Source organism: Neopsephotus bourkii, unplaced genomic scaffold, assembly GCF_033783945.1.
Source record: "Neopsephotus bourkii isolate Nb327-2 ecotype Australia unplaced genomic scaffold, CSIRO-AGI_Nbou_v1 NB_550, whole genome shotgun sequence".
NCBI classification, from domain to species: Eukaryota; Metazoa; Chordata; class Aves; order Psittaciformes; family Psittacidae; genus Neopsephotus; species Neopsephotus bourkii.
Genome location: NW_026901051.1, coordinates 1 through 14,107, shown reverse-complemented (window position 1 = coordinate 14,107; position 14,107 = coordinate 1). Strand labels below are relative to the sequence as shown.

The window sequence follows — 14,107 nt, the reverse complement described above, 5'->3', positions numbered from 1 at the left end:
TGATCAGGGGACGGGAGCACCTCCTGTATGAAGACAGATGCCATAGGCAGTGTCACCTCACACTAAACCATATCACCTGAGGCTCTGTCCAATATGGCCTTGAACACCGCCAGTGATGGACCATTCATCACTTCTTTGGGCAACCCATTCCAGTGCTTCACCACCCTAACACTAAAGAACTTCTTCCTTATGGAATGGGCTGCCCAGGGAGGTTGTGAATGCTCTATAGCATCCTTAGCAGCTCTTTATCCACGCAAGGAGGTCTCCTGGCCCTCCTGCTGCACTTCCTTCTAGTTGGGACACTCCTGGGCTTGTATGTAGCAGGTGATCCTTGAGTACCAACCAACAGTCTTGGGCCCCCGTGCTCTCTAGGGCTATATCCCATGGAACCTTACTGAGCAGGTTCCTGAAGAGGCCAGAGTCTGCTCTCTTGAAGTCCAGGGCACTGAGCTTGCTGCAGAGGAGGGCCACGAGGATGATCAGGGGACTAAGAGCACCTCCCGTGTGAAGATAGGCTGAGAAAGTTGGAGCTGTTCAGCCTGGAGAACAGAAGGCTGTGTGGAGACCTCATAGCAGCCTTGCAGTATCTGAAGGGGGCCTACAAGGATGCTGGACAGGGACTCTGTGCTACAGACTGTAGTGATAGGACAAGGGGTAATAGGTTAAAACTTAATCAGGGGAAGTTTAGATTGGATATAAGGAGGAAATTCTTTACTGTAAGGGTGGTGAGGCACTGGAATGGGTTGCCCAGGGAGGTTGTGAATGCTCCATCCCTGGTGGTGTTCAAGGCCAGATTGGACAAAGCCTTGGGTGGCATGGTTTAGTGTGAGGTGTCCCTGCCCATGGCAGGGGGGTTGGAACTTGATGATCTTAAGGTCCTTTCCAACCCTAACTATTCTATGATTCTGTGATTCTGAGTTAAGCATGAGACCTCACTGAAGTGTGTAAAAATTTATGCTATAAAAGTTTGGCTGAAGTAAATGGGGGCAAGTGTGGCGTTATCAGTGATCTGGGGAGTATGCTAGGTTTGTATTTATGACTTGATCCACAGATTAGATTTGGTTTTATAATGATAAGTATTTCATTTATAAATTCTAAGAAATGGATCTTGGGAGAATCACAAGCTGGGATAGAGCTTGGTCCCCCTGTCTTTTCTTACAGAAGTCTGAGGAGACTTCCTGTCTTTCCTCCTTGAAGTTCTAGGACTCAGTGAGGGTCTCGAGATTACTGAGGTTTGGAATTGTATCCTAACAGAAAGTCTGAACACTGAATTTGAAAGTCACCTGGAATACTGAATACCTGAAGCTTCCATTGTATTCCATTGAAAAACAGGATGTTTATTGTCTGAAAATTAAGCCCATGTGTAGAAAACACTGTGCCTGATGTGAAAACGTCTGTATTGTAGTTAGTATATACATAACTTTTTACATGACTTGTACATTAATGGAAATATTTACACCCTGAATCTTAAGCTACCATGTTGTGTTCTAGATAACAGGGACTATCTTTCACTGCCTTTGGTAAGTCATAAAGGAAACATTTTCCTCCTCCTATTCTTTTTCTCATGATAAATGATAAGAAGGCATGTTCTTCAAGAGCAGTATGTGAAATTACAAGTGAACTACCAGAATGTTACAGAAAGATTAGTTTGTAACATTAATACCTTCCTTTTTGCTTTGATGTTAAATTACCTGCTAAAACATACAAAACAATTTAGGAAGGCAATGTTTGCAGAAAATTGAATTACTAAATTCAGTCAGTTAACAACCATGAACAAAGAACACTACAACATTGAGTCTCATTGTGAGAAATAGCAGCTAGATTCCATTTCAAAATTATCATACAAAATGCACTACACTCTTTCATTACTATTCTTCTCATTTTTCCTTCAAAATGCTGGCTTCATCTTCTAAGATAGGAAATGTTAACCAAGTGAGAGAAGTTACAGAAATAGCTTCCTCCCAGTCAATGTGCAGCTTTAGTACCTCATCTCAAATCCTACTGTGAATGAAGAAATTGGGACTTAAAGATTTCATTACTTTTTATAGTCACCCTGAGCCCCAAGACAACTAAACTTTATATGTTTGTATTATGTTTCACACTTACGTACTTTGGATTGCTACACACTGAACAGTTTTGCAGATCTGATCCTTACATCTCATGTGAGTGTCCCAAAAATGAGAAATAGGACTGGGACCTGTGAAAAGTTTGGCCACATTAATTGTGTGATGACATATAGGAGCTTTTTCATGGTAGAGGCAAAGGTAAGGTTGGTATTTCCAGAACAGCACTGAGCTAACAATAGTGACAATAGTGAAATCACCCTTCTCCTTGCTAATAACTTTTGCCTTTCTAGAAGTGAGTTCTGAGAGAGAAATTCACCCATGTCTAGCAAATGAAGACAGCATCTTTTTTGGTTCATAGTTCTGCTTGATTTTTGATCTATGATATGCTGAATGAAGCGTATCTCACAGGAGAAAATAAAAAGCATTAATAAAATATAAAAGCTGAATTATCAGTTATATAGTCAAAGGAGTGGATTATAATTGCATAGGGAAAATCTTTATCCGTGCTTTTATTGACTTCCGTCAGTGGCCTCCTGTGACTAACTTGCACCTTTTTGTGTATTGATACAGTATCATAGATTTCTTGAAGGCCAGATAGGAAAATAAAAGCCAGTATTTGGCTTTCAGTTTGCATCTTATGTATTTGGACAGACACCCATGTTGAACCTAGTAGAGTTACACATAGTAATATTTTGTGTTAAGAGAGAAACCTTTTGCAAGTTAATGTTACATACATTGCCTACAGGAAGACAGTGCCAAAATCTTTACTCATTTGCCATTTTAAACTTGACAAATAAGAACACATAATATATGGCAAATAAATAAGGAAATTGGCACTGTCTTGCTGTAGACAATATGTGCTATATTAGCTTTCGAAAGGTTTCTCTCTTAACCCATGTGGAACACTATAAACTGCAGGAAATACTTATGTAATATATGATTATGAAAATAAGAACCGGCATGCATGGGTTAGACACTTCTGACATTTATGTATTTGCTAAAACTGTCAGTTCTGTGTTTTAATAGTAAGTTTTTAAAATACTAATTTTCTGCAATTCTAAAACTGCATGTGTAATTAAAGTAAAAATACATTGTTATGAATTACTGACTTGGAGAAAAAATTAGTGGTTGTATGATAAAAGATTTTTTTGTGGGTTTGCTGCTTTTTTTGGCTTGGATTTAGTTTTCTGAAACTATTTCAGCATGTTTTCAGTATTAATGAAAACATTTCCACTTCAGGGTGTTTAAAAATAAGCAGGTCTTAATGTACAGTAAACTGAAAGAACCTATTAAGTCTTTAATTGCCCTAAGTGATGGTAAGCCAAACATACAGATACTTTCATTTGACAAATCTTAAAGGAAATAATATCCATGTTCTGAAAGGGAAAATGTAAAGAGCAGTTTTTAAAGACAGGAATAAGAAGAGTATAACAGCTTTTCAAAACATAGGTAGGTAGATTTGATAAACATGGCTAGATTAACTCTGTGTAAGCACATACAGATATGTTCAGGAAGAAATTGTAAGAAGTGTAATTATTTGTAGTCCAGAGCTAGCTTACTTTAATTCACCAGGGAGTTGTTTAGTACCGAAACCTGTTCCAGCTCATTACTATACTTGAGACAAATTTGTGGTAGTCATTCACAGGAGTTTTAAGAAATACCTGCATTTTGAAAGGGAAGCTTGCAGACATGAGCCATGTCTGAAGAATGATTTATGTCTGAAGAATTTGTTTCTGAAGAATGATTTTCTTACTAGATTTTCTTCCTTTCATAAAGTCCTTTTTTTTTTTTCTTCTTAATGTTTGAAAATACTGTAAGAAAAATAAAAACCAAATGGTGGCACTAAGTAATAACATGTGCTTTTGGATTTGATTGAACTTCATTGTGCATTTTTCAAGTCCCACATTACCAAGTGTTTGTGTTCATTTGTTTTTTAGCTTATTTGCACTAATCTTGATGAACTCAGGGAATTAATCACAAAGATTGAGAATGAACTCAGAGATCTGGAGGACATTAAAAAGAAATCGGTATGTGATGTTAAAAGCTTTCTCTTGTGTGGGTATAAAACAGTGCCAGTTGTTTGCTGTGGCTTGTCAACTGAACATTTCATGCCTGTTCAGTAACTGCATGAAGCCTCATAAGGTTGATACCTGGAGACTGTAATCTTAATCTTTTCTGTATATAGTGCTCTGTTCAAAATGTTCTTATATAAGTTTATAACTGTGTTAACACTTTTCACTGCTGAAATATCTGTGGATAGTGGTTATACCTTACGAGGAGCAGTTAATTTCTAATAAACATGTGATCATCCTGCCCTGAGGACAATCTCTTACCTAAAAAGCAATTGCAGGATAGATCCTTATGTCTCCTTATGCAGTGGTGATAAATTTTGTGAGCTGACTCTCATGTTGCTTATTAGGATTCCTAACTCCTTTTGTTTGCAAGTAAGTTATTCAAATTGGCTTTATTTAATTTTTATTCAAGTGGGTTGAATAAAACCCAGGAAAGCATGTTATCTGGCTTTTGATACCAGTTTGAGATACAAATTTTACCAATGTACACTGGATCACTCAGTCTATGCAGCTGAAAACCTCGAATGAATAATGGTTAGACAAGAGAACCCAACACATTTGGGATTTTATAGGAGGCAGTGATTCTCATCAAGATGGTGGATTGTTTCAAATACGTGAATAGTACTCATTTAAATGGTCCTCTACATCCAAATTATACTTTCTTCCATTACAGTTTTGTTTATTAAACATTTGATAGGCATTTCTGTGGCATTTCTGTGAACAGTAGCAGTTAAAAATACCGCTTTTTCTATACATTAGTAATTAGGCTGCTGATTTCTGTGTGTCTTTAGTCTCATGCAAAACCAATGTTTTCTTAAATTATTTAAATGGGGAACAGAGATATGCTAGATGACAAGCAGTATAGATTAGGATCCCATTCAGTGAGACACTTGGTGTAATAGTTGCTAAAATATCCAAAGGAATAAAACTAGACTTAATCTGAAATTATTTTGTAGTTGCCAAACTGCAAATTGGTTATATGGTAAGATTGTCAAGAGGTTATCAGGAGGACTATGTCAACAGTAGAAGAAAATGCCAAAAAATGAGAGTACACATCAGTATATCAATAATGTTAGTATAGATGAGACTTTTAGTCTGCTAGTCAAACCATACCAACAAGACTTCTTCAAGGGTAGACAAATGCTAAGTATGTCATAATTGCTCTTTGAACTGAAATCTGATAATGTCATTACGTAAATAAGTTGCATGACTTTAGCAGGAATACTATGTTTAGTTCTAATTGCACCGTCTTAAAAAAACCCCACCTAAATACAGGGGAGTTAAGATACAACTCATTCAGCATTCAGGAGCTGTGAGGTAAGGACAATCTTTCTGTGTGATTCTGTAGATCCGGATTCTGGGTCTCTTAACGCTTGTGTGGTTAGAAATTTTATGTAAATTTAAAAGGCTGTAATTTATTACTGAAGTGATGATAAGGAAACAGTAAAGTGAAGTATTGATTTTTAAAAATTAATTATCAGGCAAACTTCATATTCACTTTTAAAAATACAAATAGATGTTATATTAGGTGAATAGTTGGTAAACTTGCTTTGCAAAAATGAGGTTTTATTTTGCAAGGGAATTCATTACAGTTTCATTTTGATGTCTTAATACTATATATAGCTAGGTTAGATACCTTAAAAAATGGAGGAGATCAGAATTTCATTCTTCAGGTCGCACACAAATGACAGCGGCAGTTTCAGAAGCATCTAGGACAGAGTTTGTTTCAGCTTGTCTGAAGTGCCTAGTCTACTAAGTAAAACATTGTTCTAATTTGGTGATGGAAGTTTAACCTAATATGAAAACTTGATGGTATTAATTTTCATGCTGTTCATGGATGCCTTTCTTGTTTTGACCTGAAGGTGATGATGTTCTTACTACTTTGTGATAACTTTATTGATTTTTGATTGCAGTGGTGACCTACATGGATTCATAGGAATCTCTTCGTGACTAACCTGCTTGGTAATTGCATTTTCAGTAGTTGTTTGCCCAGGCTACTGAGAGAAACCCTTGAGGCAAGCTTTCAAGCTTATGACACTAACACACATTAGAAATACTGCTGTCTAATTATATGAAGACTTTAAAGTATAACCTTTTTCTTAGTCCTAACTGCCCTTTGTTTCCTAGGAGACCATTCTAGAGTATGTAAAAGGAATCCCTTCTCCAGAACTTGGAAGTACTGGAGACTGTAATGAAAAAGCTGAGCTGTAAGACTTCTTTAACATGAGTAAACATACCGTTCTGCATTTTTTGTAGGTAGTTGGACCAGTTGTATCTGTCACTTCTCAGAACACCAGCTTGAGCCAAAAAATGACCAGAGAGATTTTTAGCACAGAAAAGTTTTGTTTGGCAAGTTAAAAGCAAATTAGAAAAATGCTATGTAATTGAAAGCCATGGGTAATTTTAAGTGCAGGCATTACTACCAGTTTCTTCTACAATAATGAAATAAGTCTGTTGGAAAGGTTTTTTCACTGGTTGATTAAAACAATTTGGTTCTATACTCTTTTGAACACTTGTGCTGTCTTTTGAATTAGCTATGGGTAGTATTCTTCTGTTTAAAAAGTCTTGTGCTTTTGCTTGATGACTGGTGAATTTGCAACATTGATGAGATCTGCTTTGTGCCAGTTTGCCATAACTATTTAGGGAGGAAAAATAAATTTTACCTCAGTTATTTAAACAGAAGTTCAATTCAGTCCTAGTGTTATTTCTTCCTGGTCTGCTTCACTTTTGAAGTCCAGCCATAGTTATGAAGCAGGTCTGCAATTTCATATATGTTTTCAACTGACATAAGCCAAAATACTGCCAAATAAATAATTCCTATCCTGTCTCTGGCAGCTTATATTTTCTGTGCCACCCCATGAGAGAAGGTGGCAAAATTCTTTCTTCAGCTGCATGTTTACTCTGTGATCAGCTTAACCACTTTTACTGCTCCTGAAGTATTTGTAACCAAGGTCAGTTTTCTAGTGAAATTTATCATGCAGTTGCACAAATACCTTCGCTTGTGTTCTGCCACAGTTTGAGAGGTCTTTGTAAGTAAGAGCAGGAATGAGCATCTCTGGGCAAAAGAAAGTGGGACTGCTTTTGACACAAAAACGTTCCATTTTGTGGCAAGTGAAGTTGTCCGTGATACTGCAAGAAGGGGTGTTCTAAGTAGTCGGTCCCTTCAGCTACTAAACAGTTCTTCTCCTTGCCACTTACTACACTGAGAAAGAGAGAGAGATAATAACTTAGTTGGTTTAACTAGTTAACTGAGTACCTGACTGTAAGTCAGAAAGAGGGAGGTGCAGAAAAGGGACTTGAGTCTAATGCTCTATGCATTGTCTAGTGAAAAGGTGGAGGGTGCTTCCCTGAGGAATGTCTAAGCTGGACTGTCTTCTGGCTTTGGAATGTTCCTTAGGACATGTGAAGTGAGATCCTTTAAAGCAGTGTGATTAAGAAGTACAGTAAAAATGGAATTAATAGAAGAAATCCCCAAGGAATCTACCATAACAAGAATTAAATTCTAGTAAAATTGATGTCTGTTCTGTTGCTAATTCTGACACAGGTAAGATGTGGGGAAAGCCAGGAGTAAGTAGACAGTTATAAATATGAAGTAGAACATACTGGCTAAAAATTCTGTTGAGATTTTATTGTATTTTTACCTCATATTTGCTGAAAATTTAGACTGCATACATAAGTGTGGAAGTTCAGCTGAATATGAGCTCTTACAAATTTGCTAGATTTAGCAAATTGATCAAGACATGCAAAGTAGCCTAATTCCACTTGAAAACCTACTTGCCAGCAGTATTGATGAAAAACAATTTTGGCAAACATATGTACTAGTGAATCATTTAGCCAATTTATTTAGTGTACTTAAAGGCTTCTGTGCACTATATGAAATTTCTTTTGTGAGAAGGGATAGTAAAGTAGCACTTTCTATCCTGATTAGTATGCCAGATAACAGCTATCAGTTTCTATCATTTTGGATCATGTTTTGCCTTCTCTCCTGTGTCAGGTAAAATCAGTGGGAGTTGCAGAGTAAACGAAAATCTCTTTACTCCATTTCAGATAATCAATGTCTTGTGTGATCTGAAGTCGTTGGGTTTTTGCATGAAACTGTTAAGCCGTTCTGTAGATCAATTTTATGTATTTATTGCATATCATAGCAGAACTTATTTTTTTGTTACTGTTTTTCAAATTCTTTCTTGCTATTATGTACTGTGAAACTGGTGGGATTGTGGATGTTTCTATCAAATAGTGAACTTTTTGCAGACTGACTTTGTAGTATGCATGTGAACTGGGTTTTGACAAGGATGCTTAATTCTAGACCCTGTCTTGATTATATTGAAGCATAGAGTATCTTGGAGGAACATAAACATTGAAAGATTCCTTGTTTACTGAAATGCAAGTATTTACATTGGTAGCACCATTGGATTTGAATTACTCTCTGCAAATATGATTGGTAAGTGCATAACTGTTGGGGGAGTGAGAAAGGAGGCTGGTGCCCCGGATTCCCACACTTAAGTCGAGAAGGTTAAAATAGATGAAGGACAGTACGTTCCTGAGAAGGAGACTAGACTCTTCCCTGTGGGGAGAGAAGTCAGACAAAGTGAAGGAAAGGAGAATTAGTCAAAAGATACCAGCCAGGTTCACAACTAGTTGGGGTCATTAGAAAATGTATTGAAGATTCTGTTGTTTTTTTAGTGGTCTGTAACACATTGATGTTCCTGACTTCATAGCAAAAGAGATGAAAACCTTCTTTATAAAGGTTTTGGGTTCTGCTGTCTTCTAATATTGTTCCTGAAGGTCTTAATTTGACAGTTGTACTTCCCAAGACACAGGAATGTTTTTGTCTGTATGAGGGAGGTGAGTCAGAAGGGCTGAAAATAAACGGAGATTTTCTGTACCTCTGAATCCATGTCACCTGCAGAAATATGTATTTTGTAGTGCACCTGAAAATTCAGAGACATATTTTCATCTGTAGGATACTGAGACTATCCACAAGAATATATTGGGGCAGAATGGAACGTAATATTATCTGTCTGGTTGGGTTGTTTTTTTTTAAACTCCAAACAGGATGCTGTTAAATTTGTTCATAGGAAGTGGAAGTTTATGTTCATCATGGGAATACAAGAGATTGTTCTCTGGGTTTTTATGATTTGCTGCATTTTGTTTTAAAAGATTTTAATATATGGCAAGGCTAATGCAAAATGGCATAATTTGCTAAATAGAAGTCTATAAAATATTTCCTCTGTGTACAGTAATGAAAGGGGAAATATTGCTATATATTTGAAAATATTTGATGGGAAAACTGTGTTTAGACAAGACTGTACAGGGACTTCTCAGGAATGCTCAGCAGAAAGTCACCTAACCATAAAAATAGGTAAGGGCTCTTACTGGCATTTTAGTTAATCAGACTTCAACTTTAGAAACAATAAAGTGGAAAAACTTACTATGTATTTTCAGTTGGGCCTGGTGGAAACTTAATAACTGGGTTAAATCTAATTCACTTTTTAGCAAGAGGTGAGCTTACTTTTCCCCATTCCTCCCTCCTCCTAACCTCTTCCTCCCTTATCCAGTGGAATATGTACCATGCTTGAGGTTTTTGCATGTAAGGGGTTTTCAGTTCTTGTTTTCATCTGTATTACTGTATTTACATAAATGTACATGCAAACAAATAATATTATAGTCTGAGAAATCTGTGTTTGTATACACATGTGCAGGTTTAAGATGCAGATGAGGAGATCCTTATTCCAGTAAATATTTAGGAGAACAGAATTTTAATAGACCTACTTGAAGTCTTGCAGCTAAAACGTTTTCTTTAAATTTCAGCTTAGGTTCTGTGTTACTGTGCATCTTCATCTGTAATGTATCTAAAATACTCTCTTTTTCTATTCTTTGTCCCAAAAACTTGATTTGTAGTTAAATAACCTCATTGCTTTTCTCCAGCTTGCCTGCATCTTTTAAACTGATACGAGCCTCAGATGTTGAATTTTGAATCTGAGTTTTACATACTCACATCCGTACAGTTTCTTGTACTTCTGAGGAGAGATTGCGCTTTTGGAAATGCAGCCAGCTGTTTCATTGTATAGTATGAATGGATAATGTCAGTTTTATGCTTCACATTTTGAAATATGCTCCACAATACTTACTTTTTCTTCTCTGGTATTTCTTACCTATCTCATTAGCTTGCAGCATTTTTGGCCCAGTCTCCCATTTTTCTTAGCTCCTCCAGTATCATTTTTTCTCTGTGTGTTTTCTATTTTGTTCGCAATACATTTTAACTTTCCATAATTTTTCATGCCTTTGCTTGTGCAGCTAGCCCTCCAATAAATGTTTGCTAAGAAACTTTCCTTAAACAAATTTTATTGTACACATTTCTACAATTACAAATGTGGAAGTGTGGATTCTGTATCAAAGTTATTAATGAATAATCATACGTTTAATCTGGGACATTTTTGGCATAGATAAACTCAATAACCTACTGTGTACAGAGAACATTTCACAGTGCTATGTCAGTTAGCATATTATTTTGAAAATAATATTCAGAGCATTCCTGTCAGCAGACAGGCATAACAAAACCAGCTGATTTTAAGATTTTCAGCTGAAGAACAGAGAAATATTTGTATATCCAGAGTTAAGAAAATTAAACAATATGAAAGGGATATAAGTAAGATTCGTAACAGCTTAAAAGACACAGCATTTTTGTAACATCCAATTTCTTTATGAGTTACAGAACTAAGTTAATATCTTGAAGTTTTTCTAATAAAGGGCAAAGTGTGACAGTTCAGTGCTGGATAATTTCGCTGGTCTGAGGTTCAAAAAGATAGTAAGATCATGCTGACAGTGAACTTCCTCCTGTATTTTGGGGTTTTATATCTTTAAAATACATGCAGTAGATTAATCAGAGGAATTTGCCTGAAGGAATCAGAACACTTGGCTGTATGTCTGAATGAAAATTCGTTTCGTAGTAATGAGCTAAGTCATGAGGTAAAGATACTCTCAGTAGCAAGAAATTTACTGTTTAGTTGGATTGGTTTTTTTACTTCATTTGTTTGTAATTTTTAATAAGAGAGTATGAGATACCATTTTAGCCTATAGCTTCATGTGATCAGTTATCTAGATGCAGATTATCAGTGCAAGCTGAAGTCTTAAAAACTAAAAAAGTTTGATGGCTGCTAAAAGTTATTTTTTCATTAATTGCTGGTAAATGCTCAAAGATAAAACTGCTTAAGAGATGTCATAAGTGGATTTATCAATTCCTACAGGTTATTCCTCCTGACTGTGTTCAGGAGGAATACAGTATTAGACTTAAGACAACATCAGAGGTTAGTTGTTGATAGGTACTTATGTAGGATGATATTGCTGAAGATAAAACAGAAGATACTGAGTTTTGGGAACTTCTACTGTAGAAGAGAAGTCTAAGCATTTTCAAAATGAAAACACTTTCAATTATAGATGATTTTGTATAGTACGAACGTGTGACCTCGTCAGGACTGTTATTCACTCAAAACTGCCATTGAATTCAGTGTCTGAAATTCTGGTATTTGACCAATAAATAGGTTAGTGAGAACATATATGAACTGAACAAGTTATCAATCTCTTTTCTTTAGGTGTCTGATGTCCAAAGCAGCTGCAGATCATCAACTCCCTCTCTGTGTGACATCACTAGAAAATGCTAGGCTGGTGATGTCACACATACCACAGAAACCCACTGCAGAATGGAGCAGGCATATTAAGGGTAAGGTAAGTTTTCTCCCTCCACCGCCACCCCTTTTCAACAATATTGCATGGTTTTATAAGATTTCTGATTTATTTTATGTCCCTGGGATATAAGGTAAAGATTAAAGAAAATCTTATAAAACTGCATAATATTGTGGTTGTGTGTGCTTATTTAAAACAAAAAACTACCCTATAAAATTCAGTCCTTACCCTATATATCCGTATCCTGGCTCCAGTCTGCTTTGGGGTTCCATGATGAGTATGACAGTATTATGTATATTGGGGCATTACAGAGAGTGGAGTTAGCATTTCCTGGCTGCTCTGGATGTCAGAAACCTGATTTTAAAAGGTAAGCATTCAGTCAAGAATGTGTTGAATGTCTCTCTTAATTTATATGGAAACATTCTGCGCATCTCTAAAATGTATTTTCATTGTTTTTGTGTTTTTAAAATCTAGTTGTAACTTAACACAGCTGAAAGTCATATGTTATTTATAGTTGTCCACTCTCCAAGCCTTATTCTCTTCTGTTCTTAATTCCTTACATTGTATTTACAGAAGAAAATTGTGTTTTATTTGTCACTACCTGGAACAAGATGGTACTAAGTTCTATTCAATATCTTTATCAGTGATGTGGACAAGTGCACCATCAGTGAGTTTGCAGACATCACCAACCTGGGCATGAGTGTTGATCTGCTGGAGGATAGGAAGGCTCTGCAGAGAGATCTAGACAGGTTGGATCAATGGGCTGTGGCCAATGGTATGAAGTTTGAAAAGGCAAAGTGCTGGGTCCTGCACTTGGGCCACAACAGCCCTGTGCAGTGCTCCAGGCTTGGGAAATGGTGACTGGAAAGCTGCTTGGTGGAAAAGGACCTGTGATGCTGATTGGTGGAGCTGAACATGAGCCAGCTTGTGCCCATGCAGCCAAGAAGGGCAACAGCATCCTGCCCTGTATCAGCAGGGCGAGGGCAGTGATCATCCCCCTGTACTGGGCACTTGTGAGGCTGCGCCTGGAATACTGTGATGCCTTTAAACAAACGCCCATTGTATGTGGAATAAACAGGAGGAATTAGAGATGTGTGCACATCTATGGGGATATAACTGATATCACAGAAACATGGTGGGATGGCTCCTATGACTGGAGTGTTGGAATAGAACGTTACAGGCTCTTTAGGGAAGACAGGCCCTGCAAATCGGGAAGGGAACTTGCTATTTATGTCAGTCATAGGCTGAAGAGGATGGACCTTTGTCTGGGCACAGGTGATGAGTCAACAGAGATCTTGTGGGTCAGGGTCAAAGGTAAAACAGCGATGGGGGACATTACTGTGGGGATCTGCTACAGGCCGCCCGATCAGGAGGACTCTGTGGATGAAGTGCTCTATAGACAGATAGGAACAGCCTCACGCTCACAGGCCCGAGTCCTCATGGGGAACTTCAACAGCCCCGATATCTGTTGGAGGGATGGTACAGCCCAGCACAAGCAATCCAGGAGGTTCCTCGATTGGAATACAACTTCCTCTTGCACGAAATAGAGGAGCCAAAAAGGAGAGGTGTCATGCTTGACCTCATGCTCAACAACAGGGAGGGGCTGGTTGGAAATGTGATGCTCCAGGGAACCCTTGGCTGGAGCAATCATGAGATGGTTGAGTCTGAGATCCTCAGGACAGTGAGAAGAGCATGCAGCAAGCTCACTGCCCTGGACTTCAAGAGGGGACACCTTGGCCTTTTCAGGAACCTGTTTAGTAAGTTTCCATGGGATAAAGCTGTAGAAGGCAGAGTGGCCCAAGACTGCTGACTGATATTCAAGGATCACCTTCTCCAAGGTCAGGAGTGTTGCGTCCTGACAAGAAGAAAATGGGGTAGGAGGGCAAGGAAAGCTCCATAGACGGATAAGAGGCTGCTAAGGATGCTATGGAGCATTCACAACCTCCCTGGGCAGCCCATTCCATAAGGAAGAAGTTCTTTACTGTTAGGGTGGTGAGGCACTGGAACGGGTTGCCCAAAGAAGTGATGAATGGTCCATCACTGGCAGTGTTCAAGGCCGTGTTGGGCAGAGCCTCGGGTGACATGGTTTAGTGTGAGGTGACACTGCCCATAGCATCTGTCTTCATACAGGAGGTGCTCCAGTCCCCTGATCATCCTCTTGGCCCTCCTCTGGACTTCTTCCAAGAGTTCCATGTCCTTTTTATGTTGAGGACACCAGAACTGCACACAATACTCCAAGTGAGGTCTCACAGGAGCAGAGTAGAGGGGCAGGATTACCTTCGACCT

At 37.9% G+C, this 14,107-nt stretch overlaps 1 protein-coding gene across 4 annotated transcripts in view; it reads left to right on the top strand.

Moving 5' to 3' along the window:
• LOC133211049 (uncharacterized protein KIAA2026-like) overlaps nucleotides 1-12,576 on the top strand; it is a 38,557-nt gene extending 25,981 nt beyond the window's left edge. The window contains exons 5-7 of one of the 4 annotated variants that reach the window (XR_009725090.1): nucleotides 4,004-4,093; nucleotides 11,731-11,863; nucleotides 12,076-12,572. Coding sequence is in view for 2 of the 4 variants with exons in the window: in XM_061351072.1 (XP_061207056.1) it covers nucleotides 4,004-4,093; nucleotides 11,731-11,799 (159 nt within the window). In the remaining 2 variants the exon portion in view is untranslated. Of the gene's footprint in view, nucleotides 1-4,003; nucleotides 4,094-11,730 lie in introns of all 4 variants that reach the window. The other 3 variants (XR_009725091.1, XM_061351072.1, XM_061351076.1) reach the window with 3 other exon arrangements.
• Nucleotides 12,577-14,107: the final 1,531 nt, after the last annotated feature.